The sequence below is a fragment of the Mustela lutreola genome, chromosome 10, assembly GCF_030435805.1.
Source record: "Mustela lutreola isolate mMusLut2 chromosome 10, mMusLut2.pri, whole genome shotgun sequence".
Classification (NCBI taxonomy): Eukaryota; Metazoa; Chordata; class Mammalia; order Carnivora; family Mustelidae; genus Mustela; species Mustela lutreola.
This window is the reverse complement of record NC_081299.1, coordinates 47,131,240-47,154,345: the sequence shown is the minus strand read 5'-3', so window position 1 is coordinate 47,154,345 and position 23,106 is coordinate 47,131,240. Positions and strand designations below refer to the sequence as shown.

General features: G+C 34.8%; 1 protein-coding gene across 4 annotated transcripts in view; it reads left to right on the top strand.

Annotated features, from left to right (window-relative positions):
* OMA1 (OMA1 zinc metallopeptidase) overlaps positions 1 to 23,106 on the top strand; it is a 91,389-nt gene that overhangs the window by 50,265 nt on the left and 18,018 nt on the right. For 3 of the 4 annotated variants that reach the window (XM_059135704.1, XM_059135706.1, XM_059135705.1), the window contains one exon: positions 14,447 to 14,596. The exons of the other annotated variant lie outside the window; for it this stretch is intronic. In XM_059135704.1, the coding sequence (XP_058991687.1) occupies positions 14,447 to 14,596 (150 nt within the window). The remainder of the gene's footprint in view (positions 1 to 14,446; positions 14,597 to 23,106) is intronic. 4 annotated transcript variants of the gene reach the window in all.

Here is a 23,106-nt window from a genome sequence, read left to right as displayed (position 1 = left end):
ACACGACAAGGATGTCCACTCTAACTCTTCTTTAAATGTCTTGTAGAACTCATTTGTGAATTCTGGGCTTTTCTTTTTCAGTAGGTGTTTTACTCTTGATTCAGTCTTCTTTCTTGTTTTAGATCTTGTCACATTTTTCTGTTTCTTCATGATTTGGTCTCAGTAAATTGTGTGTTTCTAGGGTTTGTCCATTTCTTCTAGATTTCCAATTTTGGGACATGTAACTATTTGTAGTTACAAATATGTAGTGATCCTTATGATCCTGTTTATTTCTGTGACTTTAGTTGTAATGTCTCCTCTTTAATTTCTGATTTTCTTTTCTCATTTTTTCTTAGTCTAGCTAAAGGTTTGTTAATTTAATTTCTCCTTTCAAAAGTCAGTTTTTATTACTTCATTGATTTCTTTTCCTGTTGCTTTTCTATTCTCTATTTTGTTAATTTCTGCTATAATCTTCATTATTTTCTTCCTTCTGCTAACTTTATACTTTGTTCTTTTTTATAGTTCCTTGAGGTGTAAAGCTGTGTTGTTTATTTGAGATCTTTTTTAATGTAGACATTTATTGCTATAAACTTCCTTTCTAATAATGCTTTTGTTGCATTGTGTAAGTTTTAATATGTTATATTTTTGTTTTTGTTTGTCATAAAACATTTTGTAATTTACCTTTTCATTTCTAATTTTATCCGTTGGTTTTTGGGAGTATGTTGTTTAATTTGCACATACTTGGAAATACTCAGTTTTCCTTCAGCTATTGGATTCTAGTTTCACTTCACTCTGGCTGGAAAAGCTATGTGTTTTGTGACCTAATGTGATCTGTCCTGAAGAATGTTCCATGTGTGCTTGAGAAAATGAGTATTCTTCTTATGTTGATTGGAATGTTTTGTAGATGTCTATTAGATCAATTTGGCATATAGTGTTAAAGTCTGCTGTTTCCATCTTGATTTTTTTGTCTGGAAGTTTTGTGCATTATTTAAAGTAGGGCCTTGCAGTCTCCCATATTATATTGTTGTCTGTTTCTCCTTTCGGTTCTACCAATGTTCACTGTGATGCTGGTGCATATATATTTGTAATAATTATATCTTCCATGTTTATTGATCCTTTTATCATTATATAATGTCCCTTTGCTTTTGTGACAGATTTTGTCTTAAATTGTGTTTTGTCTGACTTATGTATAGTCACCCCTGCTCTCTTTTGGTTACAGATTTGCATAGAATATTTTTTTTCCTAGCCCTTCACTTTCCAACTATCAGTGTCCTTTAAATAAGTCTTGGTAGACTGCATATAGTGGGATGTTATTTTTTCATTCTTTCAGAAACTCTTTGTCTTTTGAGTGAGGAGTATAATGCATTTACATTTCAAGAAATTGATAGGGAAAGAACTTACTGTTGCTATTTTAATTGTTTTCTCTTTGTATTACAGTTCTTTAGTCCTTAACTTCTGGTGCCATCACTGTATTTTGTTGATTTTTTTTTGTATTGACATGCTTTGATTCCTTTTTATTTTGTATATCTTATATGGATACTTTCTTTGTGGTTACTATGGAACTTATGAAAATGTTTTGTAGTTATAATAGTCTATTTTAAGCCAATAATAATTTAACTTCAGTTATATACAAAATTTTATACTTTATGTTATTGATTTCACAGTTTACATATTTTTATATTGTATATTCACTAACATTCTTATAGTTATTTTTAATACTACTGACTGAACTAGAATTAAAATAATTTATCTGCTACTATTACATTATTACAGTATTCTGTATTTGTCTATATATTTACCTTTACCAGTGAGTTTTATACTTTCAGTGCTTTTGTATTGCTGTTTATAGTTCTTTTCTTTATTTTGAAGAGTTCTTTTAATGTTTCTTGTAAGGCAGTTCTAGTGGCAATGAAATCCCTTAGATTTTGTTTGAGAAAGTCTGTGTCCTTCATTCTTGAAGGACAGTTTTGGTCGACAATTTTTTTTTCAGCACTTTGAATATAATGTCCCACTCCCATCTGGCCCTCAAGGAGTCTGCTGGGAAGACTTGTGGAAGTGCCCTTGTATATACTGGTTTACTTTTCTTTCTTTTTTTCCCCCCCAAATTCTTTGTCTTTGACTTTTAAAATTTGCTTATAATGTGTCTATGTAATTGATATCTTTGAGTTCATCTTTCACAGTTTGTCTCTGGGTTTCCTGGATCTGGATATCCTTTTCTTCCCCAGTAGTGGAAAATTTTCAGCTGTTACTTCTCTGAGTAAACTTTGTGCTCTTTTCTCTCTCTTTCCTTCTCTGGGACTTCCATAATGCATATATTGGTCTATTGGATGGTGGGTGTTCTATAAATGCTTAAGTTTCCTTCATGCTTTTATTTTTATTTATTTATTTATTTTTTACTTTTCTGGATAATTTCCTGTGACTTGTCTTTGAGTTCACTGGATCTAAGTCTGCTCTTGAATTCTTATAGTAGCAAATTTTTCAGTGCATTTATTTTTCATTTCTAAGATTTCTGTTTGGCATTTTTTAATATTTCTATCTCTGTTATTCTCACCTTTGTTTATGTATTTCTTTTGACCTGGGGGACTATCTTTATGAGGGTTACTTTGACTCTCTCCGGTAAATTACATACATGTTTCATTAGCATCACTTTCTGAAGATTTAAGTTTTTCCTGTAGGATATATTTCCCTGGCTGTTCATTTTCCTTGACCTGGAGTTGGTATCTTTACATTAGAAAAAAAACCAGCCAGCTTTTCCAGGCTTTGTGAACTGGCCTTCCACAGGAGAGGATCCTAACCAATTAGCCCAGCCAGAGATTTTGTGGCCCTCTCAAACCTTTGTGCCAATCCAACCCCATCTTTGTTCTTAGTGGAACCTAGACATCTCAGGTATGCCAGGTCCTTGGGGAGCCTGGGTGGCTCAGTGGGCTGAACTTCCAACTCTTGAATTTGGCTCAGGTCATTATTTCAGGGTGGTGAGATCAAGCCCTATATTGGGCTTTCTGCTGGGTGTGGAATCTGCTTAAGATTCTCTCTTCTGCCCCTCATATAAATAAATAAAGTACACCAGATCCCATCATTGCTCTGTGATAGGTGAATTGTAGGCATTTTCTCAGGCAACTCCCAGAAATGTTGGAACATTAAATATATGGTTCACTTTCTTTCCTCCCCAGGGAGGAGAAGCTCAGAGCTGGGGAATTTTGCCACTCACTCTTTGTTGGAGGGAGGGGCTATTGCAGTTGTTTGTGTGCTAGTTGAGACTGCTATCCTTATTCTCACTGGCCTCCAGGCCTACCATGTGCTACATTTCATCAATGCTTTGAGACAAGACAGAAGCCAGTTTCTTGGGCAGCCCTGGAAAAGTTGGAATATTGGATACATCATCCAGTTCTTTCCCTCACTAGGGAGAAGCTAGGGTAGGGTAGGGATTATGGCAAGAGGCTGTCCCAAATCTTCCTACTGGCTTTGATGTGTGTGATTCACAGTTGTCTAAGGTACAGGAGCCTCTAAGCTAGTTTCTGGATCTCTCAGAAAGAGAATTTGTGTGTATATTGTTAAATCAGTGTGTTTGTGTTGGGAAGAAGGGTCCATTGCTTCTTATTCCCATATCTTACTGATATCCCATCACTTATTTTTCACAAACTAGAAAAATATAAGTAAAATACCCCTTTTGAAAACAAAGTTATCTCACATTAGTGGTTCTTTGAATTTGGTTTTGGAAATACAGACACACTTCAGTATCTTTATCTTACTATTAAAGCAGATATCGTCAGTCCTTTTGGAATACTTTTAAGTTGGGAATGTTTTTCAGTCTGTGGGATAATTATTTTCTTTTATTTCTGAATATAAAATATTGCTTTAAAGATTGCCTTTGTGTTTTTTAAGAAGAGGGAGGTACTTTATTTTACTTTTGATTATCATTTTTATTTATTTTTGTTTTAGAGAGAGAGCATGCAAGTAGAGGGGAGGGGCAGAGGGGGAGGGAGAGAGAGAATCTCAAGTGGGCTCCGTGTTCAGTGTAGAGCCCAATGCAGGGTTTGATCTCATGACTCTGAGATCATGACCTGAGCCACAGTCAAGAGTTGGATGCTTAATGAACTGAGCCGCCCATTGCCCCTGATTAACACTTTTAGTGTGAAAAAATTTTGGATATTGTTTTGGTATGTGTAACAGAATACCTCATAGTAGATAATTCCTGGATTTATAATGTCTCTTGAAATGTTTATCTTAGTTTTCAAAAATCTTAGTTTTCAGGGGTTGTTTTGTTTTGTTTTGTTTTGAGCTACTATATGGGCTGTGCTTTTTAAAATGTAGTAACTGTTTCAACTTGTATTTTTATGAATTCTCTTAGAGGAATATCTTGTTTGCTTGTCTCATCTTGTATTTATATTATTATGAATATGTTGACCTGCTGTTGAAGGACATATTTTTGTGTTTTTAGAATTCAGTATCAAATAACTACTTATGTGTGGACACACACACAAACACAAGCTCACACATGTTACATATGTATTTTACACATATATAGATATACATATATCTATATTTATTTTTATCTTAAATGGGTCACATATTTATTTTTATCTTAAATATATATTCCTATTTATAAATATGTACACATATCTGTCTATATATGTACAATAAGGTAAAATACTTTGGATTCTTTTAAATTTAGTGTATTTAGAGGTCTTAAAGAATTATGTTGCAGTTCTGATGGTGGAGTAGGAAACACTAGGGATTTGTTTCCCCAGATAGACTACAATTAAACCAACAGAGTCTGTCTGATTGTATCTATTTTGGCATCTGTTTAAAGCTTGTACCTTCCAGGGGAATACTGGACAATGAATTGTGCCTACGTTTGGTCAGTTTCACCTCTTACAACCTTACCTGCCACCTATCTTACCTGTGTCACATGGCAGTGCACAGGTTTCTGGAGCAGCATGTACACAGCTTGCCAGAGCCAGGGTAAGGAAAAGGTCCCTGTCCTTCAAGTATCAGTGATCTGTGCTCTAGTCACTGAATGTGGCTTTTGATCTTCAGGTGCATATAGGTGGGCAGCCATTGTTTTGTACTGCTCCTCATTTTAGCAGGCCCTGCGCCTAAACATCTGGTAACATTCCTCTCCCACCAACTCCCCACTTGATTTATTTTTTCCACTTTTTTGGTGAGGGGAGCCAGATACTGAAGACTAGGACTTTCGAAAACAACTGCATATTTGGGGAAAATTAGAAAATGACTGTGCATGCTCAGAAAAATCCCAAAGAGACATTATATTTATATCCCAGGCTAACCCTAGGCACAGAGATAGCGGTAGGAAAAAGAAAAAGAAAAAGACAAAGAAGGAAAAGAACAATAACAAAACAATAACAAAAATGGTAGACTCTGTTGAAGGGGTAGAATCTGATATCCAGAGTTTCATTATTAAATTCAAATGTCCACTGTTCACTAAAAAGTACAGGCATGTAAGAAACTGGAAAGTGTGGCCTATTCATAGAAAAAAAATTAAATTAGCAGAAACTGTCTCTTAAGAATATCTAATGGCAGACATACTAGACAATGACTTTAAAACAATTGTCTTAAAGATGATTAAAGAACTAAAGGAAAGTGTAAGTCAAGAAAGTGATTATGAACAGAGTGAAAATATCAGTATACAGCTAGACACCCCCCAAAAAAACTAACAAGAAATTTTGGAGCTGATAAATACAACGAAAATATGGGCAGATTCAAAGGGAGATTTAACAGGCAGAAGAAAGAAGCAGGGAACCTGAAGGTAGGACAGTGTAAATTACCAAAGCTGAGGAACAGAAAAGATAGATTTAAGAGACCTGGGAGATGTGATCAAGAGGACCAACATATGCAATGTGGGAGTCCCAGAAGGAGAGGAGAGAAGGGGCAGAGAGAATATTTCAAGAAATAATGGCTGTTAGATGTCCATCAACAGTTAAAGGCATAAAGAAGATGTGATATATATATATATATATAAGCAGCCATCAAAAAAAAAAAAAAATCTTGCCATTTGCAATGACATGGATGGAACTAGAGGGTATTATGCTAAGCGAAATAAGTCAATCAGAGAAATAAAATTATCATATGATCTCTCTGATATGATGAATTTGAGAGGCAGAGCAGGGGTTTTGGGGGGAAGGGAAGGAAAAAATGAAACAAGTGGGACCAGGGAGGGAAACAATTTATAAGAGATTCTTAATCTCAGGAAACAAACTGAGGTTGCTGGAAAGGAGGGAGGTGGGAGGGATAGGATGGCTGGGTGATGGACATTGGGAAGGGTATGTGATATGGTGAGTGTTGTGAATTGTGTAAGACTGTTGATTCCACAGAACTGTACCCCTGAAACAAACAATACATTATATGTTAATTTAAAAAAAGAAATAATGGCTGAAAACTTCCCTAATTTGATGAAATACATAAATATAAATGTCCAAGAAGCTCAGTGAACTTCAAGAAAGATGAACCCAGGGGTTATATGTTATAATAAAACTTCAAAAAGCCAAAGACATAGAGCAAATCCTGAAGTAGCAAGAGAGAAGTGAATCATCACATTCAAGGTATCTGCACTAAGATTATCAGCAGATTTCTCATCAGAAACTTTGTGGTCCAGAAGACAGTGTTTGTTATATCCAAAGTGCTATAAAAGAATAAAGCTGTCACTAAGAATCCTGTGTCCAGAAGAACTGTTTTTCAAAAGTGAGGGAGAAGTTAAGACATTGTCAGTTAAATGAAAGTTGAGGGAATTCATGACCACCAGAACTGCCCTGCAAAAGATGCTCAAGGGAGTCCCATTGGTAAGAAGAATGGATATAAGAAAGTAACTCAAAGCTTTTTGGAGAAATAAATATCTTAGTAAAGGTAAATATGTGGACATTTTCAAAAGCTACTATTATTATAACAGTTGTTTGTAACTATACTTTTTTGTTTCTGTACAATTTTAAAATGCCTTTGAATGTATACCTTTAAAGGAAATACCTTTAAAGAAAAAAAATTATTAGTATAAAAGCTAGTGTTACTGTAAGGTTAGTTTATAATTCCAAATCTTGTTTTCTGTGTAATTCAGGGGACTAATGCTTTTAAAAGAATTACTTATTATTGTTATTATTTTGTTTATATAATATATATATATATATATAATATATAATTTTGTTACATTAGAGACTGAAGAGAATGGAGACAGAGCCATGAAAGAGCAGAGTTTTTATATGTTGCTGAAGTTGAACTGGTATAAATTCTAAGTAGAGTGTATAAACTTAGGTTGTTAAATGTAATCTCCATGGTAATTAAAGAGAAGATAGCTGTAGAATATGCACACAAGGAAATGAGAAAGGAATTTAAATGTTTCACTACAAAAAATCAACTAAACAGAGAAGACGATAATGTAGCAAATGAGGGCAAAAAGGATAGCAGACATAGAGAAAACAGTTAGCACATTCATAGAAGTAAGTCCCTCTTTATCATTCATCACTTTAAATATAAATGGATTAACTTTCAGTCAAGAGACAGAGATTGCTAGAATGGATAAAAATACGTGATTCAACTATATGCTGTCTATAATAGACTAATCTGAGACCCAAGGACATAAGCATGTTGAGCATTATAGGATGGAAAAAGATATTCCATGCAAATAGTAACCAAAAGACAATAGGAGTGGCTATACTAATATCAGACAAAATAGACTTTTATTAAGAAAGATTACAAGATCATATGATAGTTGTCTTTCTCTGCTTGACTTATTTCGCTAAGCATGATACGCTCCAGTTCCATTCATGTTGTCGCAAATGGCAAGATTTCATTTCTTTTGATGGCTGCATAGTATTCCATTGTGTATATATACTGGAGACAAACCATAAGTGACTCTTAATCTCACAAACTGAGGGTTGCCTGGGGGGAGGGGGGTTAGGAAAAGGGGGTGGGATTATGGACATTGGGGAGGGTATATGCTTTGGTGAGTGCTGTGAAGTGTGTAAACCTGGTGATTCACAGACCTGTACCCCTGGGGATAAAAATATATGTTTAGAGAAAATAAAAAATTAAAAAATATAAAATGTTTTTGCATCGTGGGGGTGAAAAAAAAAAGAAAGATTACAAGAGATAAAGAATGGTATTATGTAGCAAAAAAGGTTTGAAACAACAAGAAGATATAACATTTACAAAAATTTGTGTACTTAATTGCATACTACAGATATACATGAAGCAAAAACTGACAGGACTGATGGAGGAAATAGATAGTTCTGTAATAATAGTTGGAGACTTTAGTAGCTTTACCCAGAATAATGGATAGCACAACCAGATAGAATATAAAGAAATAAAGTACTTAATGCAGTAAACCAACTAGATCTAAGAGAACCTATAGAATTCTCTATTCCAAAACAACAGAATGTACACATTCTTCTCAAGGGCATATGGGACATTTTCCAGGATAGGCCATACATTAGGTCACAAATTCTCATAGATTAAGATATATATCATTCAGTGTATCTTCTCTGACCACAGTGGGATGAAGTTAGAAATAAGTAACAAAAATAAAACTGGAAAATTCACAAAACTGTGGATATATTTTTAAGTTTTTTAAAAGATTTTTGTTTTTTTAAGTGATCTCTACACCTAATGTGGAGTTCAAACCTACAGCCCCAAGATCAAGGGTCTCATGCTCTTCTGACTGAGCCAGCTGTGTGTTCCAAAACAGAATAATTTTAAATAACCAATGGATTGAAGAAGAAATTAGAAGGAATTTAATAAAAAAATACCTTTAGAAATGAATGAAAATAAAAACAAGATACAGAAAGTTATGAGATGCAGTGAAATCAGTGCTGAGTATAAAATTTATAGCTATAAATGCTTAGATTAAAAAACAAGATTTCAGATGTACACCCTAACTTACAAATTAATGGATTAGAAAAAGAACTATACCCAAAGCTAATAAAATGAAGGAAATAGTAAAGATTAGAGCAGAGCTAGAGAACAGAAAAACCATTAGAGAGAATCATTAAGATCAAAATTTGTTCTTTTAAAAGATCAACAAAATTTCCAAAACTTGAGCTAGCTGAAAAAGGAAAAAGTAAAGAAAATTCAAATTACCTGAAATCAGAAATGAAAGTGCAGAGCTTACTTATGATTCTAAAGAAATAAAAGGATTATAAGAAGATACTATGAACAATTGCATGCCAAACATTGGATAATCTAGATGGAATGGACAATTTCCTAGAAATACAAAAACCTTACCAATACTAAATCGTGAAGAAATAGAAAATTTGAATAGACCCATGACTAATAACAAGATTGAGTCAGTAATCAGAATCTAAGAATAAAGTCTGACACCATCCCTGGTAGATTCTACCAACCATGTAAAGATGAACTAATAACAGTTCTCAAACTTTCCCAAAAGATTGAAGAGGAAGGAATACTTCCTAACTCATTCTCTGAAGTTAGCATCATCCTGATACAAAGACAAAGATACTCCAAGCAAACTATAGACCAGTATTCCTTAAAAACATTGATGTAGAAGTCCCCAACAAAATACTAGCAACAGAATTCAGTAGCATTCTAAAAGGATATGCACCATAATCAAGAGAGCTTTATTTCTAGAATGCAAGCATGGTTGAGCATATAAAACTTGATCAAGGTAATATGCCACATCTAACAAAAGGAAGGGAAAAAACCCCACATGATCATTTTAATTGATGTAAAAATTTTTTGAGAATATTTAACACCTTTCATGATTAAAACACTCAACAAAATAAGAATGAAAGGAAGCTACATCAACATAATAAAAGCCACATATGAAAGACTCACAACAAACATACTACTCAGTGGTAAAAGACTGAAAGCTTTTTGTATAAGTTCAGGGACAAGGCGAGGATGTCCACTTTCACTTCTGTTCAACATAATACTGGAAGTTTGTAGTTAGACCAAGAAAAAGAAGTAAGAGTTATCCACATTGGAAAGGTAGCAGTAAAATTATCTTTGTTGGCAGATGATATGATCGTATATGTAGGAAACTGTAAAGACTGCAAAAAAGGCGGTTTGAACTTAGTAAGTTAATTTGCAAAGTATCAGGATACAGTGTCAACACTCAAAAATTCATTTCTGTACACGAACAATGAACAATCTGAAAAGGAAATTATTAAAAACAACTCCATTTACAATAACCTCAGCAAGAATAAAAGATTTAGTAATTAATCAAGGAGGTGAAAGACACAGTGATAACTAAAAATTCATTGCTAAAACAAGAGAAAGAAATAGGAAGATCCTATGTTCATTTGCTGGAAAACTTAATATTTTAAAAATGTCAGTAGTGCCCAAAATAATCTACAGATTCCTTACAGTACTTGTCAGAATCCCAGAGCTATTTTTTGCTTGCATTTTTGTAGAAATAAGAAAACTAAATCTAAAATTCATATGCAGTGTTAAACGACCCGAGTAGCCAAAACAGTCTTGAGAAAGAATAAAACTGGAGGGCTCACACTTCAGATTTCAAAACTTGCTACACAGCTACAGTAATCAAAACTGTGGTATTGACATGAAAGACATAGGCCAATGGAATAAAATAGCCCAGAAATGAGTTTTTTGTCAAGGATGGAAACTGGGCAAAGGACAGTCTTTTCAATAAATGATGCTGGAAAACTGGATATCCAGAGAAAGAATGAAATTGGACCCTTACATAATACTGTATACAAAAAATAATTGATAATGACGGGACGCCTGGGTGGCTCAGTTGGTTGAGCAGCTGCCTTCGGCTCAGGTCATGATCCCAGCGTCCTGGGATCGAGTCCCACATCGGGCTCCTTGCTCAGCGGGGAGCCTGCTTCTCCCTCTGCCTCTGCCTGCCATTCTGTCTGCCTGTGCTCGCTCTCTCCCCCTCTCTCTCTGATAAATAAATAAAAAATCTTTAAAAAAAAAATTGATAATGAATCAGGAACCTAAGTGTAAAACCTAAAATAGTAAGACTCCTAGAAAAAATATACAGGATCAAAACTTCATAACATTGGATTTGGTCGTGATACCTTGGATATGACACCAAAAACACAGGTAGCAAAAGAAAAAATTAGGCAAATGAACTTCATGAAAATTAAAAAAAAAAAAAAGTTTTTGCATCAAAAGACACCATCACAGTAAAAAGACAACCCACAGACTGGTAGAAAACATTTGCTAATCATATATCTGATAAGCAATTAATATCCAGAATACAGAGAATTTTTAAAACCTAACAATAATACAAACGATCTGATTGCAGAATGGACGAAGAACTTGAATAGACAGGTCTCCAAAGAAGATATGTCAATGCCACTAAGCACAGAAAAAGATTCTCAACATCACTGATCATTAAATAATGCAAATGAAAACTATAATGAGATATTACCTCATACTCATTAGGATAGCTACTGTCACAAGAATGGAAATTAACAAAGGTGAAAATGTGAAGAAATTGGAACACTTGTACATTGTTGGTGAGAATGTAAAATGCTAAGCCAATTGTGAAAATGATGTGGTAGTTTCACAAAAAAATTTAAATTCAACGCCCATACAATCCAGCGGCTCCTCTTCCAGATATATTCCTCAACATATTGAAAATGTCTTTAAAAAGGTATTTATTTGTATACCCGTGTTCATAGCAGCATTATTCACAGTAGCTAAAATGTGAAAGCAACCCAAGTGTCCCTTGACCAATGAATGGATAAGCAAAATGTGGTATAGACATACAAGATACTGTTCAATATTAAAAAGGAAAGAAATTCCGCAGTATGCTCTAATACTGGATGAACCTTGAGGACATGGAAGCTAAGTGAAGTAAGGCAGTCACAAGAAGACAAATAGTGTATGATTTCATTTGTATCAGGTACTTAGAATAGTTAGAATCATAATGACAGAGTTTGTAATGGTAGTCATCCAGGATGGGGGTGAGAGGAGAAGGGGGAATTATTTAAGAGCTGTATACAAAATGAGCTATATGGATGGTTCATGGTGGTGGCTGCACATCAGTGTGAGTGTATTCAATACCTGTGAACTGTACACTTAAAAAGGGTTAAGATGGCAAAATTTTTATTTATTTTACCATGATAAAAACAATCGTATTGTTTTGAACACTGAATAAAGTCTACTTGGATTTCAAATTATTTTTTCTTTTCATTTTCCCAGCATTTGAAAATACTTTGATGGTGTTTGTTAAAAACAGAGTGGCGGGGCGCCTGGGTGGCTCAGTGGGTTAAGCCGCTGCCTTCGGCTCGGGTCATGATCTCAGGGTCCTGGGATTGAGCCCCACATTGGGCTCTCTGCTCAGCAGGGAGCCTGCTTCCTCCTCTCTCTCTGCCTGCCTCTCTGCCTGCTTGTCATCTCTCTCTGTCAAATAAATAAATAAAATCTTTAAAAAAAATAAAAATAAAAAAAAATAAAAACAGAGTGGCATGGATGTTGACTAGATCAGCATGATATTGTGTATTTGCCTTTTTGTGTGTCACAATCTCACTGTTTTAAGGCTAAAAGCATATTCTTTTTAATAGCACATTTTACAGTACAGTGTGAGTTTTTTCTTAATTGTCATAATCAAAAGTAAACTAGTTGGGAAATATAATCACTTTAGCCAATCACTGCTTACAGAAAAAATTGGAAATGTCAATAAATTGAACAGGCTTATTATAATATTTACTGAATCACCCTACATAGGATTTGGAAATAATTATATTATAAAAGTAATGTACTTCATATAATTCAGAAATAAAAGTCCTGCTCTTTCTCCATCATCAAACACCCTACTTATACTCTTAGGGTAGCTACTACTATTAACAGTTTCTTAAATTGCCTTCCAGAATTGTTCTTTGTATAGATAAGTATATGTGTATGAGTGTCTGATGGAATTATGCACAAATATACAAGACATGTATATCTTATTTGTTAAAAAAGTTAAACGTTTATAAATATTTTGAATAACTTAAATATGTTCTTTAGCACACACACTGAGGAAAACTAGGAAAATTGATAGGCACATTAAAAATATAACAAAAATATAATTTCATTTCTTTACGTTGAAGTCTTTTAATTATTCTAGTGGTATAGATTAAGAATAAAATTTCTATAATGCAGTTTAATAATAGATGAGATTATAAATCCTTATTTTTATGAAAACAAAATATTAATTTGTGTGGAAGATTTTTGCCCTCAATACGTGTTCTTAATACCTGTCATATTGAAAATAGTGGGTTATCTCTGGGAGTGTGATTACTGTAAATATTGTACAGGAGTAGCTTTGGCTTCTCTAATACCATGTTGTATGAGTTTTTTTTTTTTTTAAAGTAATGAGCACATTCTACTTTTATTAAAATGCTAGAAAAAATTTTTTCATTGCAGTCATTTTTATTTTTGTTTGTTTCTTGCTACCTTTTCATTTGCTTTGTTTTATTTGTTTTTATTTTTATTACAGTTAACATACAGAGTTATATTTTTTCAGGTTATAATTTAGTGATTCAGCAGTTCCATGCAACACCCAGTGCTCATCATGATAAATGAACTCCTTAATTCCCACCACTTATTTCACCCTTCCCCTCATTCTCCTCCCCCCTAGTAATCATCAGTTTATTCTCTGTAGTTAAGAGTCTGTTTCTTGCTTTGTCTTTCTCTTATTTTTTTACCTTTGCTTGTTTGTTTTGTTTCTTAAATTGCACATGAGTGAAATCACATGGTATTTGTCTTTCTCTGATTTATTTTGCTTAGCATTATGCTGTCTAGCTCCATCTATGTCACTGCAAATGGCAAGATTCTTTTTGATGGCTCAGTAATATTCCTGTGTGTGTGTGTGTGTGTGTGTGTGTGTGTGTGTGTATTATACCACATCTTCTTTATTCATTCGTTGATCATTGGACACTTGGGGTGCTTCCCTATTTTGGCTGTTATAAGTAGTGCTGCTATAATTATAGGGGGCATATATCCATTTGAATTAGGGTTCTTCTATCTTTTGGGTAAGTACCCAGTAGTGTGATTGCAGGATTGCAGGGTAGTTCTAATTTTAATTCTTTGAAGAACCTCCATACTATTTTCCACAGTGGCTGCACCATATTGCATTCCCATCAGCGGTGCACGAGTGTTCCTTTTTCTCCAGATCCTTGCCATTACCTGTTGTTTCTTTTGTTTTTTATTTTATCCATTCTGACAGGTGTAAGGTGGTATCTCATTGTGGTTTTGATTTGCATTTCCCTGATGATGTGATGATGAACATCTTTTCGTGTGTCTTTTGGCCATTTGTGTGTGTTCTTTGATGAAATAAATCTCTGTTCATGTCTTCTGCCCATTTTTAATTGGATTATTTGTTTTTTGAATACTGAGTTTTATGAGTTCTTTTTCTATTTTGGGCACTAGCCCTTTATCAAATATGTCATTTGCAAATAATGATAGAAAATATCTTTAAAACATAATGATATAAATTTTTAAAAATGTTCTCATAACATTTTTAAAAAATTAATTCTGGTTTTAGGCTTGTGTGGACGTCAGAGCCAGTTCAGTGTTTTGGCAGCAAATGGAATTTGCAGATAGTCTCCAGGGCCATCCCAAGTTGCCAGAATGGTTATCCACACACCCTTCTCATGGAAATCGAGCTGAGCACTTGGATAAACTCATACCTCAGGTGAGCTAACGCTGTATAAGGCAAGACATTGTTTTTACTGTATCATTTATTTATTTATTTTTAAAGATTATTTATTTATTTATTTGACAGATAGAGATCACAAGTAGGTAGAGAGGCAGACAGAGAGAGAGAGAGGAGGAAGCAGGCTCCCGGCTGAGCAGAGAGCCCAATGTGGGGCTCGATCCCAGGACCCTGGGATCATGACCTGAGCCAAAGGCAGAGGCTTTAACCCACTGAGTCACCCAGGCGCCCCTCATTTATTTTTAATGTAGTTACTTCTTGTGCTTAGAGAGTTTTAGTCTAGCCTATCAGAAATTTTGATCACTATAATTATGGATTATCGGTTTTCATAGAATTTGACTGAAAAATAAAAGTCCTGCTTGTACATAAGTCTTGGGAAATAAATTCCTGTTCAGTTTACCTTTCTTGATGGTGAAAGTTTAACCTTTTTAGAATCATACCTTTTAATTTTAACTGATTTGGTGAAAGTCTAAAACTCAAAGTATGTATTTTTCAACATATTGATCATAATTTAGTCTTGGTGATTTCAGTTTTGTTAAAAACGTTGTTAAAAATACCAGTTGATGGGGCGCCTGTGTGACTGAGTGGGTTAAAGCCTCTGCTTTGGCTCAGGTCATGATCCCAGGGTCCTGGGATTGAGCCCCCATATCATATCAGCTCTCTGTTCAGCTGGGAGCCTGCTTCCTCTGTGCTCTCTCTCTCTCTGCCTGCCTCTTTGCCTACTTGTGATATCTGCCTGTCAAATAAATAAATAAAATCTTTCCAAAAAAAAAATACCAGTTAATGAACTGTGTTTGGCTTAATTAATTATGCTTGTTTGTTTTGATAGTGATGCTGGAATTTGTTTACTTAGAAAAAAATCTTTTTGTATTAGTTTGCTTTTTGGTTATTTGTTTATAAGAAATGTGCTCTGTGGTGTTCGTTCTTTTTTGGTAGAATTCCTGAATGGATCAAGTTTGAAGCAGCTTTCTCACAAGTAGTTTTCACTGTCTTCTGAAAAATCTTTTGACTTAACATCATTCAAAATGTTTTCTATAGTTACAACATCAGTACAAAATGGATGTCAGGCATCTCTAAGCCAGGCTACATCTCTCCTCTTGAATTAAATTTGCTGGTTGGTTATAAAAGCAGAATATACTTTAGGAATTTAAGAATTGGTATTGGTCTGTTTGCTAAAGGATAAAAAGAGATCCAGGACTTTCAGTATGATTTCAAATTCAGTCAAGAAATACTGGGTTTCTTTTATAAGAAAGAAATGATGCTAGTAAGTAGAGGGGATACAAAGAGACATAAGACATGATTCTTGATACTTTCATACTAAGATAAGATACAAATTGATTCTTAATACAATAGGGAATATGATTTACCATAAGAAAAGTAGAAATGTGGTGGTATGCAACTTGAAGGAATAATAACTGGCATCTAGTTTGGAATGGGAAGCAATCACAAGATTCATTGATTCATTTATGTGATCAATATTTGTTGATACTCCACAAATAAGTGAAACCATATGATAATTGACTCTCTGCTTGACTTATTTCACTCAGCCTAATTTCTTCCAGTCCCATCCATGTTGCTACAAAAGTTGGGTATTCAGACTTTCTGATGGAGGCATAATACTCCATAGTGTATATGGACCACATCTTACTTATCCATTCATCCTTTGAAGGGCATCTTGGTTCTTTCCACAGCTTGGCGACCGTGGCCATTGCTGCTATAATCATTGGGGTACAAATGGCCCCTTTTTTTTTTTTACTACATCTGTATCTTTGGGGTAAATACCTAGTAGTGCAATTGCAGGGTCATAGGGAAGCTCTATTTTTAATTTCTTGAGGAATCTCCACGCTGTTCTCCAAAGTGGCTGCACCAACTTGCTTTCCCACCAGCAGTGTAAGAGGGTTCCCCTTTCTCCACATCCCCTCCAACACATGTTGTTTCCTGTCTTGCTAATTTTGGCCATTCTAACTGGTGTAAGGTGGTATCTCAATGTGGTTTTAATTTGAATCTCCCTGATGGCTAGTGATGATGAACATTTTTTCATGAGTCTGATAGCCATGTGTATGTCTTCATTGGAGAAGGGTCTGTTCATATCTTCTGCCCATTTTTTGATATGATTATCTGTTTTGTGTGTGTTGAGTTTGAGTTCTTTATAGATCCTGGATATCAACCTTTTGTCTGTACTGTCATTTGCAAATATCTTCTCCCATTCCGTGGCTTGCCTCTTTGTTTTGTTGACTGTTTCCTTTGCTGTGCAGAAGCTTTTGATCTTGATGAAGTCCCAAAAGTTCATTTTTGCTTTTGTTTCCTTTGCCTTTGGAGACATATCTTGAAAGAAGTTGCTGTGGCTGATACCGAAGAGGTTACTGCCTATGTTCCGCTCTAGGATTCTGATGGATTCCTGTCTCACGCTGAGGTCTTTTATCCATTTCGAGTTTATCTTTGTGTACAGTGTAACAGAATGGTTGAGTTTCATTCTTCTACATATAGCTGTCCAGTTTTCCCAGCATCATTTATTGAAGAGACTGCCTTTTTTCCTGTTTTGTCGAAGATTATTTGACCATAGAGTTGAGGGTCCATATCTTGGCTCTCTACTCTGTTCAACTGGTCTATGTGTCTGTTTTTATGCCAGTACCATGCTGTCTTGGGGATCACAGCTTTGTAGTAAAGCTTGAAATAAGGTAATGTGATGCTTCCAGTTTTATTTTTGTTTTTCAATATTTCCTTAGCGATTCGGGGTCTCTTCTGATTCCATACAAATTTTTGGATTATTTGCTCCAGCTCTTTGAAAAATACCAGTGGAGTTTTGATTGGAATGGCATTAAAAGTATAGATTGTTCTAGGCAGTATAGACATTTTAACAACATGGAGGACATGGGGAGATGGAGAGCAGAAGGGAGTTGAGGGAAATTGGAAGGGGAGGTGAACCGTGAGAGACTATGGACTCTGAAAAATAACCTGAGGGTTTTGAAGGGGTGGGTGGTGGGAGGTTGGGGGAACCAGGTGGTGGGTATTAGGGAGGGCACGGATTGCATGGAACACTGGGTGTGGTGCAAAAACAATGAATACTGGGGCACCTGGGTGGATCAGTGGATTAAAGCCTCTGCCTTTGGCTCAGGTCATGATCCCAGAGTCCTGGGATCGAGCCCCACATCTGGCTCTCTGCTCTGCAGGGAGCCTGCTTCCTCCTCTCTCTCTCTGCCTACCTGCGATCCCTCTCTGTCAGATAAATAAATAAAATCTTAAAACAAAACAAAACAAAAAACAAAAAAAATAAAATACTGTTACGCTGAAAAGAAATAAAAAATGAAAAAAAAAATTTGTTGATACTCATCTCTAATCTGCTATTATGTGTTCTGTAGCCAGGGAGTGAGTGAGGACAAAACAAAAACAGTCTTTGTTTTCTTGGAGCGAACATTTTCATTAGGTAATTCCATAATAAACAAACATACAATATGTCAAGTGGTGATATACATGAGGGGGAAATATAAAGCAGGTTAAAGGTAGTAAAGAGGGCTGGGAAGCAAAGAAGATTTACTACTAGTCTGTGTTCATGTGTCAAAGAGAGGGCCCCACTGAGTAGAACCTGGAAAATCCGTGGAGCAAATCCTGTAACTATATGGAGGGAGTCTCTTGGGCTGAGGAAGTAGCCAGTGTACGGGACCTAAAGTGAGAGTATGTTGTGTCTGTTCAGGGAATAGCCAGGAAGACATGGCAGCTGAATGGAATAAGGAATGTAGGGAAAATGGTTGAGATGTGGAGGGACAAGACCATGAAGGGTCTTTTAAACCATTGTAAGGACTTCTATTTCAAGTGATGAGGGAATCTAGTAGAAGATTTTCAGCAGAGGAGTGAGTTGACCTGACTCATGTGTTTTATAGTGATCATTGGGGCTCCTGTGTGGAAAGTGGAATGTAATGGGGCAATAGTAGAATCAGGGAGACGATTTAGGAGGCTCTTGCAGTAATCCTATTAAGACACTATGGAGGCAGAAGAGAGTGAGAGAAGTGGTTACATTTTGGATATATTTTGAAAGGAATGATGACAGAATTTATTGACAGCTTGGGCATGCTTTGTATCTTTCATGAGCATTGGAGATGGCCAGACATGGGTTCTTAAAACCTTTCCTAAGTATATTTCATTTATGCTCCTAATTCAAAGAAAAAATTTTTTTAGGAAGATATAACAGTGAAATTTACTTGATACAATAGATAGTAATCATTCATCTTAAAAGGGCAACATAAGACTGGGATCATATGTGTTTCATTAGTAAGTGATGTGTACTGAAACTCACTGGTTCTGAGACCCAGGGACCTTGTACTGCCCTGGGAAGTTTAGCCTATCTCTAAAGTCATAATAATCACATGATTTTCTTTTAGAATCCCCTTCCTTTGCATTTTTGCTCAGTGGAATTCTAAAAATATATGGCTTGCTTAAACTGAATAATGAATTCTAGACAACTTTCATCTGAAGCTTGTTGTAAATTCTGTAAAAAAAAATGTGCTTTAGCAAAGTCTTTAAAATAATAATGAATTGATTAGTGTGTATGAGGAAAAGTGGTTGGAGAAACAAATATGTTATTTGGGAACCAATGATGAAAAACACTGGGAGATTTTTTTTTTCTTCTAAAAATAAACTACCCTAGTTCAGAAACTTAATTTGAAAACCTCATATAATTTCTTATATTTTTCCCCCAAGTGATTAAATTCAATTTGAAAGTAATAAAACTCTACTACAATATTGGGAATAATTCAGCGGTTGAAGTGAAGCTGATAGTGCAAGAGTATACTGTTAATTATAATACATGGTCATAATTCAGAGATTGGAATTCCCTACCATTGTAAGTCTAATTTCTATAATGAAACAAAGTGATTCCTCAGGCAATTTATAGAATTATGTGAGTCTATAGACTACTGCTAAGGACTACTTTTTTTGTTGTTGTAGTTAAGATTTATTTAAGAGATTTCTTTTGCTTTTGTATGTTTGTTTTTTTAACTTATGTGAGTACAGTGTTACATTCTACCTATAAAGCTCCTGTCCTTTGACATTCCTGACAGTATGCTTGAGAGATGTACGTCTCAAAGGTAGTTAGAAATACAGCATCAGAACACAGAAAAATCTAGGCAAGAGATGAGGATTTCAGAATCACCTGAAAAATGTGATATTTGAAGCAGGGTAGATGAGTTCACTTAGGAAGCAAACAGAAAAAGATCCTGGACAGAGTTAACAGTATAAAGTAGGTTACCTATTTGACTGGTAGGAAGAAGATTGAGCCTGCAATAAATCAGATTTATAGGAGGAGAAAAGATCAAGAAAATAAGGAAAGTAAGATTCTTTGGTTCTATGAAAACACAAATGTTGATAATTTTGATTTTTTTAAAATTAACTTATTGAAGACAGTATATTTTTTATTTCTTACTGGATTCTCTGAATATCATCAAAGAAATGTATTATTTCCTACCATAGCATATCAAGATTGAAAATATTTTAAATCTATATTTTGTGCATTTGATAAATATTATTTGTTAATGCCAGGCCATAGGTGTTACAAGTGTTGTGAGCAAAATACATAAAAATCCCTACCCTCATGAAGCTTATGCAGTAAAGGGAGACAGACAGTAAGTAACATTAATTAGTAATGTACAGACTAGATCACTGATATATTGTATACTGATCAGTAATGAGTGTTAAGAGAAAAATAAAGGAAGAACAAATATATTAGTCAGCTTGGGCTGCCATAGCAAAATACTAGAGACTGGGTGACTTAAGCAACAGAAATTTATTTCTTCACAGTTCTGAAGGGTAGAAGTCTAAAATCAAGGTTCTGACTTAAGCAATAGCAATTAATTTTTTCAGAATTCTTAAGGCTGGAAGTCCAATAATTTCCTGGCAGATTCAGTTTCTGGTGAGGTCTTTCTGGCTTACATATGGCTGCCTTCTAGAGCATTGTGTCCTCACCTGGTGGAGAGAGTGAGTATATTGGTGTCTCTTCTTTTTCTTGTAAGGGGATGTTAATCCCTCATGAAGACTCCCGACCTCGTTTAAACCTAGATTACCTCCCCAAACCCCATCTCTAAATAATCTCTAATAATCTCTAAATAATCACATTAGAGGTTAAGGCTTCAACATAAGAATCTGGGGTGGAGGGACAGCCCAGTCTATAGTGGATAGGTAATATGTGAGCAGAGGTGGTCGAGGTCCTGGAATTGCTGTTTGAAATGGGGTTAGTCAGAGAAGGTTTCACTGAGTAGATGGTATTTGAAGGAAGAAATGAAATAAATGAAAGAATGAATCATGTGGCTTCTTTGGCCAACACGCTTCCAGGCAGAAGACATAGTAAGTACCAGGCTCTGAGGTAGGATTGAGCCTGGTGTATTTGAGGGACAGCAAGGAGACCAGTGTGGCTGGATGGGGTAAACAAGGGAAAGTGGAGAGTGTGGATTTTGAAGCCAGTGTAAGGACTTTGGCTTTTGCTTACAGATGGGACACCAATGGAAACTTTTAAGCAGAGAACTAGAGGAGTAACAGGATTGACTTGTGTTTGGAAAGAATGTGATAAATAGCTCCTACAAAGCACTAAAATCATATTGTTTTAAGTATTTTAATATAGTATGTTATTCATAATATAGATTGATTTCCTTGTTTTGTTTTGCTTTTAAGATTTTATGTATTTATTTGACAGAGAGAGAGAGATCACAAGTAGGCAGGGACGCAGGCAGAGAGAGAGGAGGAAGCGAGCTCCCCACTGAGTAGAGAGCCCAATGTGGGGCTCCATCCCAGGATCCTGAGATCATGACCTGAGCTGAAGGCAGAGCCTTAACCCACTGAGCCACCCTGGTGCCCCTTGTTTTGCTTTTAAAAATCAAGAAAATGCCCCCAAGTTAGAAAAAAACTGTACCTTTGCTATTTTTTAATGTGTATTCTGCAATGAAGCATGTATAAATGCCTAGTTAAATATAATCCTGTAATCCACCAGCATTTAAAAGTGATAAATATAGGGTTATAGTATTAATAATATTTATAGTTAATAAGATGATATGCTATAATTTTATTTACTTGAAATAATCAGTTAAATTTAGGAAACAAATATTCCACACATTTTGGTTACCATAACAACTTGGGGGAAAAATTGAAGAACAGATGTTAAATCAACCTGTTGATGTTTAATGGTATGACAGTTTTAAAATTATACTTAACACTGTTCAGATTTTAAATTTATGTGTAACATAAGTTGTCCTTGAAAGAGATCCCTTATTTAACTTTCTTTCTATAAAGATTGTTATAAAATATGGATGAATAGATGTGAATAAAGGAAATGGTATGATAACCCAGGATAGAAATTTACTTGAAAGATTTATTTTACAATGGAAAGGATTCAGACTGAATTTTTTATTTTATGTTTCTCTCACTGACTTACTCTCTGCCATCTGGGGGAAGGATATGGAGAATGTTAGAATGTCTAGGAAAAACATTTAATTTGGCCTTACTTCTGTTTAGGGTTATGTTATAATAATTTTGAGTAGGATTTATTTTTTAATGACTCTTAGAACTTTCAATGTCAGCCTTATTTGTAAACTGTTTTTTAAATCTTGGTGTTCACATTTACAGCATTCAGTTTTTATAGATACTGGCAGGCTGTAAATGCATTCATTTTAATCTCATTTTATCTTGAATTCTTTAAACTTTCAGGAAGCTGGGGGTTGAGAACTTATAAATCATTCCCATGCATTTATAATTGGACAAAGTAAATGCATAAATCATTAATATTATAAATCTCATGAGTAGAAAATATGAGTGTTTAACATTGAAGTGAAATGTCGTTGTTGGCCAGTGTACACAAACATACACTGTTCACCTTACAGAATTTCATTTTGTCTGACATGGAGAGTGTTGAGGAAAAGGCAAATATCATAGCAGCTACTGTAATTGAATTGGCCTCTGAATCATATAAAGCCAGGAAGCCTGACAGTAACATTGTCTAAAACCTTAAAAAAATATTATGGTTCATGGGATGTGTATCTACTTGAGGCTGAAGTGAATGGGCTATTAGAAAAAATTGCTTTTAGGGGGGAAAGAAAAGTATGATATTTTTAGAAAAACGTGTTAAAAAAGGAGGTGATTTTTTTTTCTTGAAATGACTTGGCTTCTACTTTCGAAGGAAGCTTTTAATCTAATTATGAAGCTTCTCTGGCCATTAAGTTTTTTTCTCCTTTTTTTCTCTTTTTTTTAAACATAATTATTGTGGCTTATTTTTTATGAAAAAGTAATTGCTGTTTTACTTGATATGTAGTGCCTAGAAGAATCCTGATGTGTACCAGCAGTTTTTTCAAAAATACTTCAGTTGTTATCAGAATAAATACAGCCATTTCATAATGTATTGCTCTTTTATGTCAGGAGTGGTTGATTATAAAATTTATTTGAAATTTTTTTCTTATTTATCATTCTAGAGGAAGATTGACATGTGTCAAGGTGGTCTTAATTTTTAAATTTTT